This window comes from Phoxinus phoxinus (genome assembly GCF_949152265.1).
Source record: "Phoxinus phoxinus genome assembly, chromosome: 10".
Classification (NCBI taxonomy): Eukaryota; Metazoa; Chordata; class Actinopteri; order Cypriniformes; family Leuciscidae; genus Phoxinus; species Phoxinus phoxinus.
Window position 1 is genome coordinate 7,830,868 of NC_136885.1, and position 23,794 is coordinate 7,854,661.

Consider the following 23,794-nt stretch of genomic DNA (forward strand, 5'->3'; position numbering starts at 1 on the left):
TTATTTACCAGATTGACTTAATTCATTTTTTCATACGTCTACTGAAATTCCTATTGAGAATTAACAGAGGTTTAGATGTTGTTTTGTTTCATTTGACATTACCATTATGGGGATCAGTGTATGCTTTAGTTGGGCTCTTGACCCTTGACTTTAACATTTTTATTTGGCTGGTTTATGTATAAGACACATTTGTTGTGGCAGAAGCAAAGCCAACAAAAACGATATCAAGTGTTGCTGGTTATGTTTTTTAATATTATGTCATCACATAATGTTTGTCTCACTGATCTCAATTAGTTTCTAATCACTTATCAAAAATGTCTTTATCAATACAACTTAATTTAGCATTACTACACTGTGAAACTACAGCAAAAGACCAAGCACTGCTACGCAATCGGTTGTGAAGGATTTTTAAACTCATCATTCATTAAAAAATTTTGAACTATGGTTTCAGTTAGACGCACACAGATATCAAGAATCAGCCAATGAATCTCAACAATGGTGACAATCAACAAAAAAGAAAAACATAAAATTTGAACATCATACGCTTCTAAAAGTCAACACAAAATCAACAGCAAAAATAAAAGCAAAAAGTACAAATTTAAGAAAATAACCAGACAATTCAGATGGATAATTTATTCATGCTGCAATGCATGCTGGGAGACATGGCTGATTTTTTTTGTACTATGCTAGTACCCAACATGCATTGCAGCATAAAACTTATGATTGTCACCATTGTTGAGATTCATACTCCGATTATTGATATCTGTGTGTGTGTCTGGCTGATCTGGAAATTCTAAATGTTCTTGGTATAAAGTTTTTTTAAAATCAGTCATATTTTCTAAATGGCAAATATCTGAAAAATGCAATTCTGTAAAATTACTGTATCACCAAAATTAAAAATATAAATCATTAATAATAACATTAGACAACAAATGAGATCAGTGAATTGGGCCACTATGTGATGTTTGAGACCGTTATCTAACAGCCATAATCATCTGATCCTGTATTCTTTCAGCTTTTTTGCCATAGCAAATGTATTTTAAAGACACAGCCACCGCAGCCAAAGAAAAACTAATGTTCAAAGGTCAATGGTCAAGAGTCCAACTAAAGCAAACATCACCATCATGGTAACATCAAATGAAAATAAAATGACATCTAAACCTCTGCCACCTTTCAATAAGTCCTTCTGTAGACGTACATAAAGTCAGGTTAGTAATAAGTGAATCTGGTAATGCTTTTTGGTGAGTTGTTTAATCCTCCTCTGCTAAGATCTTTTGCTAAGATTTCATTTATTTTATCTTGATTTCATCTTTTTTCTGTTCCTCTTGTTCCTCTTTCCTTCAGTGATTCTGATTGTTAACAGCAGGTGTTCCTCAGTATCTCAATTAACTTCGAAAATTAACTGAATTAACTATGAAATTATTCACTCAGTCAAGTGGACTGTATTAGTGAACTAGGCAATAGTGAATGAGGGTATAGGGTGGTTATTTGGAACACAGCCTCTGAGTGTTACGATTTTCAGGATGAACCCAATTGCAGACAGCTTGCAGAACACAAGGTTTATTGATGACAAAAAACAGGGAAAAACAAAACCCACGAGGGGGCAAAACATAGACTGGACAAGGGTGACTAAACTTGACTAGGACTAGAAAGATTACAGAACAACAAACACAGAATCAGAATTCTCACCAGACAATACGTTTGACAGAATATCCACTAGGTCTCACAACATCAAATAATGAACCGGCACAGGACAGCAAACACATGGGGATAATATAGGGAACACTAATGACTAGGACAGGTGAAACTGACTAGACAATAATCACAAGACGAGGATAACAAGGGGGTCGGGTCACGTAACGAGACAACACAAGCACATGGCGCAAACAGGCCATGTGCTTGCACACAAAACATGGGTCTGTCATGATCCTGCCTGAAGACTAGAGAAAATCAAGGACACGAGTGCAGAATCATAACAGAACCCCCACCTTAAGGAGCGGCTTCCAGACGCTCCTCAAGGGGACATTAAACACGGGACAAGACAGACTGTGACAAAGACACAAACCAACAATACATGACAAATAATAACAAAGGCATACACGAATACACAATGGCAGGGTTAGGGTGAAAATTTAAAAACAACAAACATGGAAGGGGAGGCGGAGGAAACACAGAGTTCATGGGGGGTGGTCCAGGGTGGATAGGAGGACTGGGGGTCTTAGGTTTGCAGGGTGAGGACTTAGGGCGAGGAATCCGGGCAGACTTGGAAGGGGACACATGAGGAGAAGCCCTGGGGGAAACAGTCCGGGGTTGAACAGTGACAGGGGGTACAGTGGAGGACTGAACATTACTCTTGATGGTGGAAACAACAGGTAACAAAACAGGACACATGATAGGGGGTGTAGCAGGCGGCTGTGGAGCGGGAACAGGAACAGACACCGACTCAACGGCGGCCATCTTGTCAGGGGACACCGGCTCGGCAGACGCTGGCTCAGGAACAGTCACCGGCTCAGGAACAGCAGTGTGAGCGGCAGACTTAAAGACAGCGCTCTCTGCAGCAAACCCAGGAACGGCACTCTCCGCAGAAGACTCTGGAACGGCGTCGACAGAAGCTGACTCTGGAACAGCCTTCACTGAAGCTGACTTGGGATCAACGCTCTCAGACGCAGTTGGCTCGGGGCTAAAAGACATGGCAGTTCTGGTAGGAACATCCAGGATCTTGACAAGACTAGACAAATATTCAGACAAAGTCTTGGCAGCAACGACAACTGGCATCTCTTGACGAGCTGATACAGCCCGCAGTACCGCTTCTGCAGCAGAGTCGGCCGCAGCTCTCTCTTCAGCCAGCTCAGGAACAACTCCCTCCAGCGCAGACTTAGAAACTGCGCTCTCTGCAGCAGGTTCAGGAACAGCTCCTCCTGCAGCAGACTCTGGAACCTCGCTCACAGCAGCAGGTCCGGGAACAGCGCTCTCTGTTGCAGCGGCGAGTGGGAAAACGATCGCGGACTCAGGGGAAGACAGAGACGGAGGACGGAAAGCTCCCCTCTTCCTTCTCTTTCTTCTTGGCCGCGGAGCAGAAGCCGTAGCCGGACTTGTGACCGGTAAGGGGGGCGCAGCGGAGGCCATTGCAGGTACTGGGGAGCCCACCGCAGGCAGGGAGGATTCGGTGGAGGACGACTCCGACGCAGACTCCCACGACAGACGTCTTCCACGCTTTCCGCAAAGACTCATGGACACAGATGGTGTCTCAGGAGTCGTGGTGGAACAAGCCTTGTCCCCAAGCGTCGTGACAGCCAGAATGCGACCCTCCGGGATCACGGGCAGCATGCCAGGCGATGAAGACACGGTGGGACCCCGCAGCTCCTTCTGAGACAAACAGTCCACCAAGTCGCGGAACGGGCGGTGGACCAATCTCTCCCGTTCAGCCAGAGGAGGAGGGACATTGAGACCCGCGATGAGGTAGCGATTGACCAGGATCTCCGGTAAGAAAAACCTCCTCTCCTCCACGACCTGGGCATACTTCCTCAGGGTCAACTCACCCTGGGGAGGGAAAGGAAGCTTGCCCTTTATGCTGTCGGTGATAGCTGACTGCCACCATAGTTCCTGGTCAGTCGGTTGTAGAATAGTGGGAAAAGACACACTGTCTGCTGGGTTCTGTAATGGCCGGTTCATTCTGTTACGATTTTCAGGATGAACCCAATTGCAGACAGCTTGCAGAACACAAGGTTTATTGATGACAAAAAACAGGGAAAAACAAAACCCACGAGGGGGCAAAACATAGACTGGACAAGGGTGACTAAACTTGACTAGGACTAGAAAGATTACAGAACAACAAACACAGAATCAGAATTCTCACCAGACAATACGTTAGACAGAATATCCACTAGGTCTCACAACATCAAATAATGAACCGGCACAGGACAGCAAACACATGGGGATAATATAGGGAACACTAATGACGAAGACAGGTGAAACTGACTAGACAATAATCACAAGACGAGGATAACAAGGGGGTGGGGTTACGTAACGAGACAACACAAGCACATGGCGCAAACAGGCCATGTGCTTGCACACAAAACATGGGTCTGTCATGATCCTGCCTGAAGACTAGAAAAAATCAAGGACACGAGGGCAGAATCATAACACTGAGTGTCGACTTTGAGCGCTGTTAATTCACAGTATATTCCTGTAGGCTAGTTTCTCGAAAACGACAAATATCACCCAGAATGCATTTAGTTTTAATGAAAAACAGTATGTTACTGTAAAATTTGGCCGTTTTTTTACAGATTTTTTTTACAGTGTGTAATACCTCTTTGACTGGATGAGTTTCTAACAGAACACCAGTTGACCATCTGAGTCTCCGGAGGTCTGAAGGAAACTCGGCATCGCTGAGACTGGTGATGTTCTGATGACCCACTTCCTATTCTTAGTGCTTGAGATTGAATACAACTTACTTTCTTTAACAGAGATACTGATGCCATCTACTATCCTGCCATAATCTATCACTGGTCTTATCTGGTCCATATATACTCTTTTCAGTTCCTGTCGGGTTGCACTCTACCCCTGCCAAGCATCTTCAAACAGTTATTCCCTTTTTACATTTATCTGTTACTCTCTTTATTTGTAATGCAACAGTTCGTTTTGAATCCATCCATTCTGCAAGAAACCAAATTTCTGAATCCTGCTAACAATTTACCTTAAAGCTTTAGTTCGTTTTTTTTTGGCGATTTCTACTTTTTTGAGAAACATGTCACGATAATCTAATACGGTAATTTACTGATAATCTAAATCTTAGATCAAATTTTCACTTCATTACGTGTAACTGCTTTTTGCATACTACTTTCCACACGTCCTACCCTTTTCCACAAGGCACCATCATCTGATTTACCAATTCCTTGTCATTGTAAATGATGTAATTTATCATTATATTAAATAATACACACTTCCTTGTGGGGTCCCATTATCTGTTGAATAAATCCTAGAATAACTTGTTCCGACCCTTACTTGTATGGTCCTATATTACAGTACGTAAGCAAAAAGTCCATCCAATTGTACATGTTTGTTTGAATTCCCATCTAATTGTATTAAAAGTCCCTTGAAGGGTCCGATTCCGGAATCCACTGCCACTTCAATATATATATATTACTCAAAAAGTCATACATATATATCTTTTTGAGTGATTTATAATCAAGTTATTAATCAGTAATCAATATTTAAATTCTATGATATATTATATGTATATTAAATTAAATTATTAAATTATTTGAATGACTTCTTCAAGATAATATTGTCTGTGCCTCTCACTGAGAGAAAGAACAGGTTATCAGGATATTTTGGGGAACTTTTCAGTTTAGCTCGGCTGATTTCAACCTTGACGAGGCTGGGTCCTGTGAGCTGTGTGTGTGTGTGTGTGTGTGTGTGTGTGTGTGTGTGTGTGTGTGTGTGTGTGCAAGGGCGTAGATTTGGTTTAAACATTGGGGGGGGTGTTCCTGTGATCATATTGTATTTATCATATAAATATTGGGGGGGTTATCCCCCCCCCCCAACCCCCCACAAGTTACGCCCCTGTGTGTGTGTGTGTGTGTGTGTGTGTTAGTGTTCTTTACAGATTGCTGAACAACTGGCACTATTGGAAGATGGAATGACTTCTTGTTCTGAACAAGCTGGTGTCCAGAAATGCAGCTTTGCCCTGGAAGGTCGCTATGTGCCTAAAACCCGGGTCCAGGGGTCAACCTGAGAATCAGTTGAGATATGCTTCTGCCTATCTGTCCATGTGTGCAAATGTTGATATTTTCTTAGACAATCAGAAACATTCAACCTGAAGTAATGACGTAGCTCAGGCCTTGGTGAAGGGTGTCATTGTGGTGTACAATGTAATGTACCCGGGGCAGCTTACGAACACCTCGAGAGTCTTGAAGCTGACTTCTGCCTGATGAAATTGAAATTTGAAAATTGAAATCTTCAATTTAGTATAATTCTGACTCTTGTCTTCAATTGACTGCACTTCTTCTGACTCCGGGATTCCGTTCACCATATCTGGTCTTTGGGTCTTTAACTGTAAATTCCCCAACACCCTCTTTCCAAAGCACATCATAAGTCTTTTCCACATCAAAAAACACACCTACTAACACCTCTAGACATATTCTAGACATATTATTGAATCCATTGTATTACATCCTTTTCTAAAGCCACTCTGACATGATCATAGTAGGTTTTTCCGTTCTATTAAATAGTTTAATTGGGTGATTATCATTCTCTCCATCACTTTGCATAAATTAGATGTTAAAGCAATTGGTCTATATTTTGATGCTATTGAGTAATCCTTTCCAGGCTTTGCTATTGGAATTATCATGCACATAACTCGCAGCTCGAACTATAACACACCTTTTGTACTCTTTTACTGTTGATAGTTCTCCCCAGGTGTTTCATAGCCACTACCCTTGGTAACTTGTTTAGCTTGTCCCCCTTGATGTATTTATAGGCCTTGTGTTTTACTTGTTTTATCAGTCATTGTGTTTGCTGTTAAGGCGTTCTTCGTGTGAATATGTTTCCCAGTGCTTTGTTCATTAAAGTTTCCTGCACGTAGATCAACCTTCCTGCCTGCTCATTTGCACAATCATGACACTGCGCATCATATGCGATAGCAAGGAGGCGTTGCGGTACTTTTTCATATGCAATGACATTAGCAAATCATGCTGATGAGCCTTAAAGGAGCAGTGCCTTAAATGGAAAATGTCAACAAAGGGTAAAGGTATACCTACAAAATATATTTTGTTGTTTTTTTGTGTGCAAAAAAGATTTGTTAAAACTATAAGTGAACCTTAAGTAACATATTAAAATAATAATAATAGAAATCATGTATAATGACATATATAATAAAAAAATATATATTTTTAAATGTTATACATTTCTGCAGCAAATGAGGATCTATTACAGGATATGTTGTGTGTCACGTTGACCTGCAGCAATCCAAGAGAGCACACAGGAAGACGATTGTTTAATAAACACAGAGGGAAACAAAGCACTTCACGCTATAGCACAATATTAACACTAGACCGGGAACTGAGGAAAACCAAGGGCTTAAATACACACGGGAAGTTAATCAACAGGGAATGGGTAACTAATTAGAAACCATGGAAACTAACTGGTGGCAACATAAATGTGACAGTGGGACAGATTTTTGATAAATGAAGGATATGTAAAAATATGATATTTGGGCTAAAAAGCACCCCCGCTGTTAATTATTAATGTCACACTAAATTACATGATGGCTGACTTTTCATGGTTGATTTGTTTACTTGACAAATGAATTCAGATGGCAAATTCTCCACAAATTAAGTAATTAAGTAATTTCATCTGACATAAAAGTTTTTGATTACATAAGTGCATGTATATATATATATATATATGATTATATTCATATATATATATATATATAATATGAGTGTGTGTGTGTGTACACACACACACACACACACACACACACACATTCATAATGTATATAAATATAACATATATATATATATAATATATTATATAAACAAAAACTTTTATGTTAGATGGGATGTGTATGAAAGTACTTAATTACTTAATAACTGATTAATAATTGACAGAAATTATGGTCATCCAGGCCTAAATATTTTTAACAGTGTTTGTGTGTGTATATTATAGGCTTATATATATATCACGAGCAAGGACCACACTACAAGCATGAATGTTGGAAATGATTTATTGAAGAGAGCTGGGGATAAATAGGGAAAGGATATAGTGGAAGGGGGAAAGGGATGATAGTCAGGGGGCATAATCTTAGTTAAATGCAGGCCAAGTGATTAGGACCCCCGATACAACCTGGAAGGGAAGAGAAGAGGGGATGATGGTTGAATGGATGAGAGAAGGTTGGGAAGGGAGGGTTCGAGAGAACGAGCCAAACAGCACTGGGGTGGCGATATCCCTGTTTATATTATTATATCCCGAATATATGATTATATCCCGATATAAGAAGTTTTGAGAAGTCAGGTGACTGGTTGAGGCGTGGCCTCGCTCCGGAACCTTAGTTAATAGTCAACTCCATTTACTGTATATTGCTATGCTATTCATTTGTCTGTCATAGCCTACTAAAAGGAATTTAAACTTTAAATTTAAATAAATTAAAATATGAAATATAAAATTGGAATTAAACAATATAGTTAACAATCTAACAATCAATTAAACAAACAAACAAACAAACAAACACATTTTACAGTAGGCTACTATAGTGAGCAGAAAATATATATAGGCCTATAATATAATGTAACTTAGAAACGAAGTGTAGATTTCTAATATTATTTTTTCAGTGTATAAATTGGGTGTTTATAAAAGATAGATGCCTTTTGACTTTTAGGATGTGGGTCCCTCATATTTGGAAACTGTGAGCCATCAACCTTTACCGCCCATTGAAGCGGATGGAGGATCTGCGCATGCGTAGTCACATCACAGTGGAGTATCTATGGCGTGAGCGGAGGAGGAGCGGGCCCACGCATGCGCACAACCGGCAGGATTCTGTCCCTCCATGACATCCAGCGGGACTGACTGCTGCTGTTGCGCACACGGAAAGAGGAGTGTTCGTCAAATACATGATCCTCCTAATCCCTCAACGCTCCTCAAGCTCCAGGACTGATAGATAATAACGCGCTCGAGTGGAATCCGCAGGCCTAAAGGACGCAGACACGGATATCGCGGCGGTTCGGTGACTGTAATTGATTGGGATTTTTCGAGGATGAGGCTGATCAAGAGCACACATGCGGATGGAGGACAGAAGCGCGAGCTGCCTCCTCCATTCAGGAACCCGTTCGTGCATGACTTAAGATTCACGTCCGTCCAGAAGCTCCAGGTATGTGTTGCGTTTGTGTGTGCTGATGTGGATGGGGATGTAGGCCATGAGATGTTCCTCTCTGGCCTGCTCAGATGAGTTTCCTTCCTGTGCTACATGTTGCACTCAGTCTCGAGGAGCCTATCAGCATTCAGGAATCATGCATGTTCAGCCGCTGCAGCAGAAGCGCTCCTCAGCACACGTGAGGCTACAACGGGCTTTTGTTTTATTCGCTGATCTGCGCCATCAGCTGGAGTTTATAACATGCCAGTGTGTGCAACATCCATCATATGTCATATCACTTAGAAAAGTATCTATCTATCTATCTATCTATCTATCTATCTATCTATCTATCTATCTATCTATCTATCTATCTATCTATCTATCTATCTCTATCTACCTGTCTATCTGTCTGTCTGTCCTGTGTATGTATGTGTGTAGAGAGATGGCAGCTGCTTGACAGATAATCAGCTTTGCAGGGTGAAGATGAGTCTGTGTGTGTTCATGCAGGTCTCTATCAATAAACTACAAGTTGCATTTTTTTAAGCAATGATCACTAGTTAAATTTTTTCCAAAGGAATGCAAACTTTTTTTTTTTTTTTTACTCATATTCAGCATTACAATTTGAGTGAAAAGTTAAAATGGAACATGAATGAGAGGTGGTTCAGTATTTTGGTCAGCAGGACTGGAGCCACATGAACTGAAGCTGATGATCATGTTTTTCCAGCGGGATATGAGATGATCCAAAGATCTTCTTTAGCTTCAATGGAAGAAAGAATGTCTCACTCACTGTAGTGTACAAAGAGGCACATGATCGGTGACTCTTTGTCTATTGATTATGGGGCTATAAGTTTTAAATGGATATTTCTTCTTGATTAAAAAAAAAAAAAAAAAAAAATCCTGAATTCAAATAAAGGCTGTATTTACATAACATAATCAGACTCCCTGAAATATATCTGAAGTCTATACCTTCCCAAGAATGAGGGTAGATTTCAGAAAAAAGATAAAAAGACATATATTTATTTATGCATTATTGCATGAACTAAAAACATCTGCTGATTGTCATGGCAATGTGTGAATGTGTCCGCATCAGCACTTGTAAAGGTGTGTGACAGTCTTTTCAGGGATTGCCAGGCAATTAACATGGACTGAATTGACCTCTCCAGGATCCTTTAGCATGTCAGCGTTGAAGGCTTTTGTTCTCGGCTCTATGCCTCTGAAATCCTTTAATTCTTCAGCTCTCTAATTAAACGAGAGATCTTGAAGCCTCAGTAGTGGACCATTTAAGACAAAAGTTTCTTATTTGTCAGACACCGACTTTTATTAACCAGTCTTCATTGCGATTGACCGGCTTGACAGTTTTCACGCTTGCTTTGTTTTTATCTGTCAGGAAAGTTTTGTTACACGTGGTGTAACTGATATCACAAGAACGTCTGTGGCCAGAGCACTTTTAGTCTTACCATGTGCCGATTCTTGGCTTGTCTTGCTTGTACAGTGAAAGATATCCCATGAATTATTCCAGTGAAATGCACATGAAATCTCTCTTGGCTTTTCTGTCTTGTACAGTGAATAATATCCCATGAATTATTCCACATGAAATCTCTGCTTTCTCCTCACTTGGACTGTTTTCACAAGGGCAACTTTAAAACTTGACCTTCATCCCGTTTCTTCACTTCTAATCCCTATTAGCATCCTTTCCTGTGAGAATGTTTCTAGAATAGGAACATATATTTGTCAATATTATTGACTGAGCATTTTGAAAGATCCAACTGTCTTATCTTAAGTATTTTTCAAGTTCTCTGTGTGATTTTTGTGTTGGACAGACTCCCCCTGAGACCCTGTCATTCATTCAGAGATTGTCTCTGGCTTGTTATGCGTCATATCAATTTATAACCATATATTTCCATGTTTTCAGTTGAAAATCAGTATGTTTGAAAAGCAATAAATCTGCACTGGCTTGGGTTTTATGATTTTTGTGTAGATGTCAGTTTTTAAATTAAAACAACATAATCACACGTTAAGTATACAGTTATTGCTTGTGTAATGATTGTGTTAGTAGCCTATATATACAGCCCACTTGTTTCTCAAAAGGTTTTTAAGTGACTGTCACGTGGAGCCATTAGTAGCACAAACACATAATTTTTGTCCACGCTGGGTGTAATTATGTGCTTTTGTACTGCTTACTCAGCTTTGTGGAATGTAAAATTATTATGTGAATTTAAATCGCTCTCGGCTCCTTGAGGAATCTTTATGATATAATGGTAATGTTTACAAATTGCATAAGTGCATTAGATTTTTCCTGCAGAAGCAATTGCGTTCTGTGTCCTAATCTTTATTACATCTGTCATCATCAATCATGAGTGTTGATGACAGATGTAAGTGTTAATGTGTTATGTGTTAATGTAAAGCGTGTATTCCCAAGACGTTCACTTTTTTAACTCTTTCCCTTCCAGCGTTTTTGAAAAAAGTTGCCAGCCACCACCAGCATTTTTTGATCAGTTGTACAAAAGTTTCATGTACCCCCAGAATATTTTGTTGTGTGAATATTTGAATATCCAATATATCAAAAGAATGAAGCTCAAAATACCCCACAGATATTTTAGCATGTTAAAATCAGCACTTTTTGAGACTGAGCAAAAACGCAGTTTTTGTGTGTGCCCCTTTAAATGCACATGAGCTGCTGCTCCCGGCACAGAGGGCGGAGCTACAACAGCTTGTGTCCTTTTACCTCACACTGACATGCACTGAACATTTCTAAAACTTTTAGCCTTTTATATTCAAACCAGAGTTAGACAATGATGGAGAGACTTAAGAAGAAGTGACCACATGTAAAATGCAACAGGACATTTCTGAATGGTTAGTTGATGAATTTCTGTAGCTGATGTGGAGTTAACTATCTTCTAGTCAGTGATTACCATATTCTGTCATGATAATCTATAAATCGTGTTCCCGGGGGGCGGGGTTTATGTAAATTCTAGGGTTGGTAATGTCACTAACCCAGGAGGAATGTCGTGTAGTCCCTACCAGCCGTTTGTTGTATTCCTTAAAAAACGATTTCTTTAAAAGCAAATATCTTCCCTTTGCTTTGAACTTTGAGCGTTGTAACCTTGCAGATGTTGTTTATGCTCAAGTCAGTAACATTACACACTAACTAAAGTTAGAAAAGTGAAATCATAACCAACCACCCCTTTAAATAAAAAAACCTGTTTTATTCTAGCTTCATCTTTTTTTAACAACAACAGCACTTGAATGTGGGAAAGTTTCATAAAAAAAAACATTTTGAGCATAAAGCGGAGAGAATTGCGTTTCTGTCAAAGACTCTCATTCTGCTCTCTCTCTCTTCGTTTCACCTCTATTTTAGCTTGTGTACCGATCTTGCTTGTACAGTAAACTTGAAATTGTGTATGTTTCTCATTTGTGAATCACTTTGGATAAGTTTTTGCTAAATGAACTAATGTAGTCATAGTGTTTTATAATTTTCTTTTAGAGTGTGTGCCTGGGGAGAGCACCATTTCTTAAGGGTGTTCGATTCCGGGTTTTTTGGAGTCTACTCCGATTCCCGAGTCAACTCCTCGACTCCATTTCATTTGAATCAAAATAGCATCAGGAATGAAATAAAAACGTCTTTCCCACTCCAGTACTGGATGGGACATTCTGATCGACAAATCTGTTTTGTTTTTTTATAACAGTAAATGCTCTTTTCATGTAGTCGTGATGTTATGTTTATCAAAATAAAACTGATAAAAAAAAACGTAGAACCCACTTCATTGATAGTATAGTCTTATGTTGAACTTTATTCTTGTACAAAGATACTGTATTAAGCAGTGCTAAAGTATTAAATAGGAAAGTATCTGTAACATCTGTGTATTTACCAAATATTGCATTTATTTCACTTCAGCTGTCATAAAGTATTTAAGCACAGCGCAAGTGTCACTATGAGAAGCACAAAGTGACAATTTCACTTCATTTCTCAGTTTTCTGCTCCTGCACGCGGCCGATGTCGAACCATAGACACGAACAATAACACGAACACACCTCACGTCTAAAAATAAATAAATACAGAATCGATACTGGTAGTCGATTCCGACACTAGGGCTTTTGAGAGTCGAGGAATCTTTTGCTCGCGCAACAACAGACATTTTATTTCTCAAATTTAGGCTGTACTTTCTATTAAAGATTATTCAGCAAGTATGATTTGCTCTTACATTTAAATACTCAATAACTAAGAGGGTTTGACTCCAAATAATGCTTGAAAGTGGACTGGTTGCAGCCATATAAAAATAAAGATGCTGTCAGTTCCACGTTGATGCCTTCCTGTGCTTTGCGGCAGTATTTTTAAGTGGTGGTCCGTCTTGCTATTTCTAATGTTCATTCCTTTTGTCAGTGAGATTCAGGATTTTTGAAGGAGCCCAGCAACTTGTAACCTCGTTCTGCAGATTCTCGTAACATCGGCTATTTGTTTCACTTACTTTTTTTTGTTCAGTTAGAAAATCCCAGACATAACACTGAGAAAAGAGTGAAACTCTTCAAGGGTTAATTCACCCAAAAATTAAATTTCTGTCATTAATCACTCCACCCTCTTCACAACACAAATGAAGATCTTTTTGATAAAATCGGAGAGCTTTCTGTCTCTCCATTGACAGCTACAGCTTTGATGCTTTAAAAAGTTCATAAAGAGATTGCAAACTAATCTATATGAATCGAGTGGTCTAGTCCAAATTTTCTGAAGAGACTCGATCGCATTATATTATGAACAGATTTAATTTAGGCTTTTATTCACATTTTATTCCCCTCTTCATGTCAAGTTCTCCAGCACAACGTTTTAATAGTGAATGGAAAAACTCAGTAAATGGAAATTGTGTGATCTCCTTCCTTAATCCAAAATACTGCAGCTCTGAATATCCAGAGCACTTTTTTAGAAATCTACTTTACATTACTAAATCAGGAAGCATTTAGTAGTAGTATATAACTATAAGCAGTTCTTATACCAAGAAAGTACTCCAATACCAAGAAAGAATTCAGTTCTAAAAAAAAAAAAAGAATAATTTATATACAGTATTGTTCAAAATAATAGCAGTACAATGTGACTAACCAGAATAATCAAGGTTTTTAGTATATTTTTTATTGCTACGTGGCAAACAAGTTACCAGTAGGTTCAGTAGATTCTCAGAAAACAAATGAGACCCAGCATTCATGATATGCACGCTCTTAAGGCTGTGCAATTGGGCAATTAGGCTAGTTGAATTAGTTGAAAGGGGTGTGTTAAAAAAAATAGCTGTGTGGCATTCAATCACTGAGGTCATCAATTTTGTGAAGAAACAGGTGTGAATCAGGTGGCCCCTATTTAAGGATGAAGCCAACACTTGTTGAACATGCATTTGAAAGCTGAGGAAAATGGGTCGTTCAAGACATTGTTCAGAAGAACAGTGTACTTTGATTAAAAAGTTGATTGGAGAGGGGAAAACCTATGGAGTGGTTATGGAGTGTTATGGAATGTTATGGAGTGGCCAGCCCAATCTCCAGACCTTAATCCAATTGAGAACTTGTGGGGTGATATCAAAAATTCTGTTTCTGAACCAAAACCAAGAAATGTGAATGAATTGTGGAATTGTTGTTAAAGAATCATGGAGTGGAATAACAGCTGAGAGGTGCCACAAGTTGGTTGACTCCATGCCACACAGATGTCAAGCAGTTTTAAAAAACTGTGGTCATACAACTAAATATTAGTTAAGTGATTCACCTGATTGCTAAATCCCAGAAAAAAAAAATGTTTGTACAAAATAGTTTTGAGTTTGTACAGTCAAAGGTAGACACTGCTATTTTTTTTAACACACCCCTTTCAACTAATTGCCCAATTGCACAGCCTTAAGAGCGTGCAGATCATGAATGCTGGGTCTTGTTTGTTTTCTGAGAATCTACTGAACCTACTGGTAACTTGTTTGCCACGTAGCAATAAAAAATATACTAAAAACCTTGATTATTCTGGTTAGTCACATTGTACTGCTATTATTTTGAACAATACTGTATATATATATATATATATATATATATATATATATATATTATTTTCAATAAACTGTATTATAGATCCGTCGTCAGATTTAAGATGAACCACGGTTCAAGTGTGTGCCAAACCGAGGGTGGAGAACTGTATGGTTCGTTTTTTTACTGAGAACCACACCACTAATATATATATTTTCACTACATTATTATTTTGTCCCCCTGAAATGCTTCAGTTCGTTGAACGCATTACTTCCTATCTACGGTTTTGGGTGTTTTCACAGTCACACTAGCACTAATGGTGCACACCCAAGTTCATTCAGACCTTGGTTCATTTGTATGATGTGAATGCGGTTTTCTGAACTCTGGTCTGGTGTGCACCCATGAATCATACCTGAATCTGTTTAAAAAGGTGGTCTGGGGTCTCCAAAGTATACGGTTTGATACAAGAAATGTTTTACATTTATCTGTCTTGGGTGAACAGCTGCCGCTTTGACTCAAATGTACCGCTGGTCAGACCCCCCAAAATACAATGTGCCCTTGCACACTTGCAAGGGCAGCCAGATCAGTCGAACTCCTCAGACCAAGCAATTAAATCAGTAAAAGTACCTTTTAACAGTCACTGTGCCGTGATGTACCTAAATAATTTAAAGGTGCAGTATATGATTTTTCTAAATCGTTGTTGAACACTGTTGATATTTGAAATCAATCCAAGCAAACGCAACCCTCCCTTCATTGCTCCGCCCTCAAAATGCACGAACACTCATTGTTTTCGTTGTTAGTCGCCAACAGCACATAAAACAATGTCACTCACGTATGGAGCATATACAACGCAACCTCGGCGTCCGTTTTCAGGCCCTCCCAATTACGCCGGGGACACACTTAACGACTGTAAGTTATGTATGTAATTTGATAGATACGACTGATCATGGCCAAACGTGCAGTCAGAGACCTCTGCGCTCAGTCGGTGTTCACAGTCAATGTTAAAAATCTGCTGCCTTCAGTCATTGGAAACAGTCTGTCAGTGTGTTCATTTCAGTCTTAGCATGTTTCAGCTAGTCGTTAAGTGTGTCCCCGGCATTAGGTAGGGCCCTATGATTTCCGTGATGTGGAAAATCGAACATAATCGTGAAATCCAGTCATAAACGGAATTCACTGTATAACGCAGAATTTCACAGAATTTGTAAAATGTTTGATGAATAAATGAAAAGCAGGTCAGTCCACTTCGCGATATTGAGTTGTGTCTGTGAATATTAAACCGCAAAAAGACTATATAATGAATCCTGCATGTTCTCGTGTCTCTTTGTGAATGAATGGCGCAGACACGCAGTTTAATTTCCTACACACACACTGAAGCATGCGTGATGCTCGCAGTGTTTTTAACCTCAGCTGTCTCACATGAGGACATGAATGCATGACCTCATCTCCAGAGCACACACACTGAAGCAAAAAAGTGTTTGATTTCATGATTAAAAAGGTAAATGAAATTAATGTTTTATGTCTTCATTTGATTGCCAGAAAAATTTAAATACACAAAACAGAATTTCTTAAAAAAAAAAACTTCTCTTAGAAATTAAATTAATTTTAAATTAATACATTGTTTTTTATGAATTAAATTAATTAGACTTTTTGATTTATTATAATTTAATTTAACCATTAAAATGGAATCCAGAAAATTTAAAACAGAGAACACAGAATTTGGTACAAAAAAGAAAAAGAGAAAAATATTTCATAGTCTGTGACAATTTTTGTTAAAGTTTTAATAAATTGTTGTTAAATTGTATCATGATTTCAATTAATTAGACATGCTTTTTGATAACAATTTTTTTATTTAACCATTAAAATAGATTTAAAAAAAAATTATGGAAAAAAAAAACTGAATTTGGGAAAAATAAGACCCTTCATAGGGCCCTGCTTAGGGCTTTCAATCGCAGGAAAGCTTTTCTAATATTAACGCAGTATGTCCTAAGCTGTTGTCTGATCATGACCCTTCTTTTTCCAGTTGATATTTCTTTTGTAATGTCCCTCAGCCATCTCTCTTTTTACAGTCTTTCTCAGCTCACTCTCGTCTCCCATCATGACCGGCAGTTTGTTGTGGTTCTGTCAGATCCACTTTCAACAGCGTTTTTTGTGTGGTTTGTTTTTGCATCCTCTGTTGGAACACAAGTTCACAACAATTTTTTGTTTCAAAACCAACTTTCTGTCCACCTCGTCTATGAGCATGGACTACAATAAACCAATTAATTTGTAAATCATAATATAGATTCTGGGATATAAAACTAAACGTTTCTTAAATTGTACACCAAAAAATCACAATGGGTGAATAGTTTTTTTTCCAATAAAAATTGGCCAATAAATTGTTAGATTTTGAGTTAGACACTAAGTATGGTATAAGATTAGCACAGATACATAACTCGCTATGTCTTGGACACTGACTGAGCTTCAGTTCCGTACTAGTTTTAATTCATCTCAATGGATTAATTGTGTATTTGTATTTGTATACACAGTGTATTTGGCGTACTGTAAACTCTAGTGTGAAGACGCAAGGCATGCTGTCGCTTAGCTGAGAGCACTTGGTGTTACACACACACACACACACACACACACACACATACACACACACACACACACACACACACACACACGCACGTGAGAGAGAGCGTTGTCATTTAGGAATAAGATTGCATACATACAGTGTTTGAGTCACGATTAATCATTAATATATATATATATATATATATATATATATATATATATATATATATATATATATTAATGATTAATCGTGCAGATCTAGTTTCCACTGTCTTTTTGGTTTTCCGCTCCAGGAGGTTGATTCCACAGTGTCACCAGATGGTTCTTCATGTCGATATGTGGATCTATCTCAGTTTGAGGTAGTTCAGCACAGGTGGTGTCACCTGCATGCTTGACAGGTTTGACAGACTCACTGAGTGATGAGCGTGAACCGAGCAGGAGGAAACTCTCACACACAGCACCGTGAGACGTTGTGTGGAGGAAATGACTTATGGGTTTCAGATGATGCAGAATGAGTCTTCACCTCAAGACAACTAGTTCAAGTTCAAGTTCATTTATTTATATAGCACATTCAAACAGCCGTTTCGACAGACCAAAGTGCTTTACAGAACACACAAGAAAATTAAAAACAGCAAAACAACCCATAAAACACATAAAAAGCAGCAAAGCTACGAGTAGCCTTATCAGAGACTCAAATGTAAAATAGTAGAAATAATAAAAAAAGAGATCAATATGATAAAGAGAACAGGTAGGTTTTTACCAAAGACTTAAAGATAGAAAGGTTGGGGGCCGTTCGGATCTCTAGGGGCAGGGTGTTCCACAGACGAGGCCCTGCCACTGCAAAAGCACGCTCCCCTCTACGCTTAAGTCTGACACGAGGGACTACCAGCAGAGCCTGGTCGTGTGACCTTAGGCTTCTGGACGGAGTATAGGGATGAATAAGTTCGGAGAGATAGACAGGAGCTAAGTTATGTAAAGGATTTTAAAATCTATTCTCTGCCGGACTGGCAGCCAGTGTAATGATTTAAGAATTGGAGAGTTATGGTCATATTTGTGACCGTTAAAAATAAGTCTGGCCGCAGCATTTTGGACCAACTGAAGACGGGCAATTTGAGAAACTGAGATCCCACAGTAAAGTGAATTGCAGTAATCTAGCCGACACATGATGAATGCATGAACCGCCATTTCCAAAGTTAATGGAGTAAGAAAGCCTTTGATTTTAGATAGTAAGCGAAGTTGGTAGAAACCGGAGCTGATGACAGATGATATGTCTTTGACAAATTTTAAAGACTGGTCAACAAGAACACCTAAGTTCCGCACTCCTGTAGATTTAAAGGGAGATACCTGTAGACTCCCCAAGTCTGGGCTTATACACTGGGACCTTTCACTCGGGCTGAAAACAATGACCTCGGCCTTATCATCATTTAGAGAGAGGAAATTTTGAGCCAGCCATGCCTTCACCTCCTCTAGGCATAGCAGAAGAGAGTTTAACGCTGCAGGGTTATTTCTCTTGAATGGAATGTAAATTTGGGTGTCGTCCGCATAAAAATGAAATGATACACTGTGTTTCCTTAAGATAGCGCCCAACGGTAGCATGTAGAGAGAAAATAATGAGGGAGCCAAAATGGAGTCCTGTGGAAGACCACAGGTTAGAGGTGCCATGGAGCTGGAGAAATTACCCATCTTAACTAAAAACTTTCTGTCAGAAAGTTACGACTGAAACCATGACAGGACAGAAGCTTTTAGGCCCACCCCAGTCTCAAGTCTAGCCAACAGAGTAGGGTGGTCAACAGTGTCAAAAACTGCCGAAAGGTCTAAGACAGGGATAGGCAACTCCGGTCCTGGAGGGCCACTGTCCTGCAGAGTTTAGCTCCAACCCTAATTAAACACACCTGAACAAGCCAATCAATGTTTTCTGGATTATTAGATAGATACAGGCAGGCGAGTTGTTATCAGGGCTAAAGCTAAACTCTACAAGACAGTGGCCCTCCAGGACCGAAGTTGCCTATCCCTGGTCTAAGAGAACTAGAACCACAGAATCTCCAGAATCAGTGGAGATAATGTCGTTTAGCACTCGCAGAAGGGCGGACTCAGTGCTGTGAGCAGTCCTGAACCCAGATTGAAAAGCCTCATAGATAGTTATTTGACAAAAAGTACTGGAGTTGATTAAACACGATTTTCTCCAATAACTTGGAATTAAAGGCAAGACAGAGATGGGTCGGTAATTTTGTAAATCAGAGGGATCCAGTGAAGACTTCTTGAGCAGAGGAGTGACCGTACGTAGCCACTTAAAGATTAGCTGGAACAGAGCCCGTATTGAGACACTTGTTAAAAAGAGATACCAAACCTGGACCCACAGAGTCGATGATTAACTTTAGAAATTTCGGCTGAATGATATCAATGAATGATGACAACTTATAAGGCAGTGGTCAGCCTAGGATGCTTCTTTAAAGGGACAGTTCACCCAAAAATTACATTTACTGTCATCATTTACTCACTCTGTCCAGATGTCGTTCCTAACCAGTGTAAACACAGTGTGGACACAGACAAAGATTGGGTCCAAACAATAGATTCACTCACCCCGTTTGTGAAATGACTTTCGCTAATTGCGTGTCAACGGTTTAAAAGCACCTGTTTTTAAACAGCTATGCTTCAAAAGCTTTTTTGACTGCGCAGCACAGCAACGTTGCATGAATGTAACCGCGATCGAGTTGATAGTCCAAAGTCTCGGTTGACAAATTTCTACTGGTTTATCGTGTCTACTGATATATTGTCCACCCCTACATGTATACAAGTGTCAAAATACTTTCAAAAGATTTTTTATTTTTTTATCACCACCATAGGCATCAGTGTTTGTACCCAACTATAAACTTTTATCCCAGTACACTTTTATCCCATTATTTAAATACAACTTAGAACATAACACATAAATAACAATAAAGTCTGGTTCTGAAGCTGCTTCATACATTTACATGGCAGCTGCTCGCTCCGGATCAACGGCTGTGCGGCTGTGCGGACGCAGATTTGAATGTTGCAGTGTGATGATCATATTTTCAAAAGTTAACCAAAGTCCCTGAAGTCTTTTGGTTTTAGTTTCACACCGCAAGCGTCAGCGGAGCGTGAGCATCGCATTTTGTCGCTACCTTTTTCAGAAATCCTCGATGACAAAATTCATGGTAAAATGGAAAAATAGTATGCAGGAGCATTTTAAAAATATTTTAAAGGGGTGGTTGAGTGTTCACTTTTCTAACTTTAGTTAGTGTGTAATGTTGCTGTTTGAGCATAAACAACATCTGCAAAGTTACAACGCACAAAGTTCAAAGCAGAGGAAGATATTTGCATTTAAAGAAAAGGACTACAACAAACGGCTGGTAGGGACTACACGACATTCCTCCTGATGACATCAGCAAGTAGGGCTGGGCGATAAGGACCAAAAGTCATATCCCGATATATTTAGGCTGAATATCGATATACGATATATATCCCGATATTTTTTCCGCAAAGTGAGAGCAAATGTTCAGTCAAAGTCAAAGCCAAATATGGACTTCACTGTATAAATTATACATTGATTCTTATTAAAGTTACTATTAGTTCTCAGTCAAGAGCAGTGTGTGATGTTCTCTGTGTTTTGTTGTTTTATTAACATTAAATGGATAGTTCTCCCCAAATTTTTAATTGTCATCATTTACTCTCAAGTTGTTTTAAACCTGAATAAGTTTCTTTCTTCTGTTGAAGTTATTTGGAAGAATGTAGGTAACCAAACAGTTGATGTACCTCAGTGACTTCTATATTTATTTCCTATGGTAGTCAATGGGGACCAGGAACTGTCTGGTTACCCACATTCTTCCAAATATCTTCTTTTGTGTTCAGCACAAGAAATAAATGAATACAGGTTTGGAACAACATTAGAGTGAGTAAAGAATGACAAAATGTTTATTTTGGGGGGAACTATCCCTTTAAGGACAAGCGGCTGCATGTTTACTATTAGGGCTAATGTCTCTTTAAGACCTGCGCGCGACGTGTCTAATATGTACGCATATGACAAGCAGATTTCTCTCAATTTTCTCGGTTTGCTTTCAGTTTAGACATAACCAACTTTCTTTATGTAAACCTTGAGTGTATTTGACAGTATTAGCTCAAAAAGACTCGAAAGATAACTTAGTCCAGTATCCAGGCGCTGTTAGACAGGCTTTTAGTGCATGTGCGCTTCGGGTGTTTGCGTTCAGATAAGCACACGTTAGAACAGCGCATCAGCAGCGAATGACATGTTTAACCGGCAAGGCTTTAAAGCACATGCAAATAATGAACTTTTGAGAACTGCAGTGTCCTGTTCCTCTGCGTAAACATTTAATGTGAGTATTTGTCGTGTTGTACACTGGGCTGTTGAGATGCAGACTGCTTCAAAAGCCAAATAACTTCAACAGAAGAAATAAACTTATTCAGGTTTAAAACAACTTGAGAGAGTAAATGATGACAATAAAAAATTTGGGGAGAACTATCCATTTAATGTTAATAAAACAACAAAACACAGATGACATCACACACTGCTCTTGACTGAGAACTTTAATAGTAACATTGTAATAAGAATCAATGTATAATTTATACAGTGAAGTCCATATTTGGCTTTGACTTTGACTGAACATTTGCTCTCACTTTGCGGAAAAAATATCGGGATATATATCATATATCGATATTCAGCCTAAATATATCGGGATATGACTTTTGGTCCATATCGCCCAGCCCTAATAAGAGTACATTTGTGAGTCAGCTAAAACTTTAGCATCCATCTTTTCACATGCAATCGAAAGTCACTCTGTGTGCATCTCACAACAGTACCTATACGAGCGATTTATAGATTACCATGACAGAATATGCTAATTGAAGATAGTTAACTCCACATCAGCAACATAAATTCATCAACTAACCATTCAGAGACGTCCTGTTGCATTCTACGTTGTCACTTCTTCTTGAGTCTCTCCATCTTTGTCTGACTCCGTTTTTTTAACATTAAAGGCAGAACAGTTTCTGTCATTTTAGTGTGTCTGCATGAGGTAATCGCAGCTGCTAACACACATATCCGACGTATAGGCTCTGTTGCGCAACGAATCCTTCGACATCGTCACGCAATCAGTGAACTGTGATTCCTACTGCACTGAGTGTGGCGGCAACTCGTGCTGAATGAGTAGAGTAGACTTTTACATTCATTTATGGTTTTTATTTTTTACAAAAACAGTATAACTACAGTTGAGGGGAATGTGAGTGTAGCGGTGGAATATTCTATGCTTATTTCACCCTCACGCTCTGTCATGGTGATATCGCGAGACAGCTTTTCACTCTACGGGAAATCGTGTCACATTTTAGTCTCGCGAGATCTCGTGGCACGATATCTCGTCACATCCTTATCATTTAGTAATAAGATCACGTCGAGATCACATTATTTTAATGAAAGATGAAAGATCGTGCTAGCCTAGAAATCTAGACGCACCCTAGCGGCAGCAAAATAGATTTTGCAGCCAGTGTATTCTAGCAACTCTCTGTTGACTTTTGAGCTGGAAAAACCTAAATTGGGTCAGGCCAATCACATCGTGTATAGAGTAGGTGGGGCGGGCTTAACATAAGGACGATAGAGTTGCCTGCCATTTGAAAACAAAGAATGGCTTCTGCTGCTGGCAAACAGCGGTCTATTGAATCGGCTTTGGCCGCGACTCTGGAGGACTTGGAGTTAAGTTTTTCTTTGAGAAAAGAGCAAAGAACGGCACTTAAGTCATTCTTAAAAAAGAAGTGTTCGGAGTTTTGCCAGACCGGATCTTTGCCGCTCTGACTACGTCACCTTCTTCGTTGCTCTGGTTGGTTTTAGCGCTATCCTATTGCGTGCAGAGGGAATTTGAAAGACAATCGTTTATCCCGCCCCTTGGATTGAGCCCTCCATGGGCTGGTGACTCACCATTGCCCATTGCCTCCATGGGTAATGGTGAGTTGCCAGACCTAACATCTTGATGTAGGTCTGGTTTGCCAGGCTAGAATCGTGCAGCTCTACTGGGAACATTTTGGCTTCCCAATATGTTACAACAGAGATGGTCAATAGAACAATTTGTCCCTTGGACAAAACAGTCAAGGGATCTGTGCATTGTCTTAGTGACATTTGCCTAATATTCCTGCTGCTGTCTGTTTTAATGTTAATCAAACAACAAAAGACAAATAAATCAATCGCTGCTCTTGAATGGGTAAAACCTTTTTGCTCATTCAAAACTAACCAATTCTAGATGCTACGTCTCTTTAGATTGGTTTTATATTTGGCTAGGGATAAGGGAGTATAACATTTAAATAAAGAGGTGTGTGTGTAACTCAATATGAAGGACAAGGCCTTAAAAGGAAAAATATCAACCTAAACTCTCCGCTGATTTTAGCATC

General features: G+C 39.2%; 1 protein-coding gene across 1 annotated transcript in view; it reads left to right on the forward strand.

Annotated features, from left to right (window-relative positions):
• The first annotated feature begins 8,500 nt into the window (after positions 1-8,500).
• Positions 8,501-23,794, forward strand: part of LOC307005612 (lysophosphatidylcholine acyltransferase 1) — a 54,938-nt gene continuing 39,644 nt past the window's right edge. Inside the window, exon 1 of the mRNA XM_079625950.1 lies at positions 8,501-8,869. Within this exon, the coding sequence (XP_079482076.1) occupies positions 8,756-8,869 (114 nt within the window). The 5' untranslated portion in view covers positions 8,501-8,755. The remainder of the gene's footprint in view (positions 8,870-23,794) is intronic.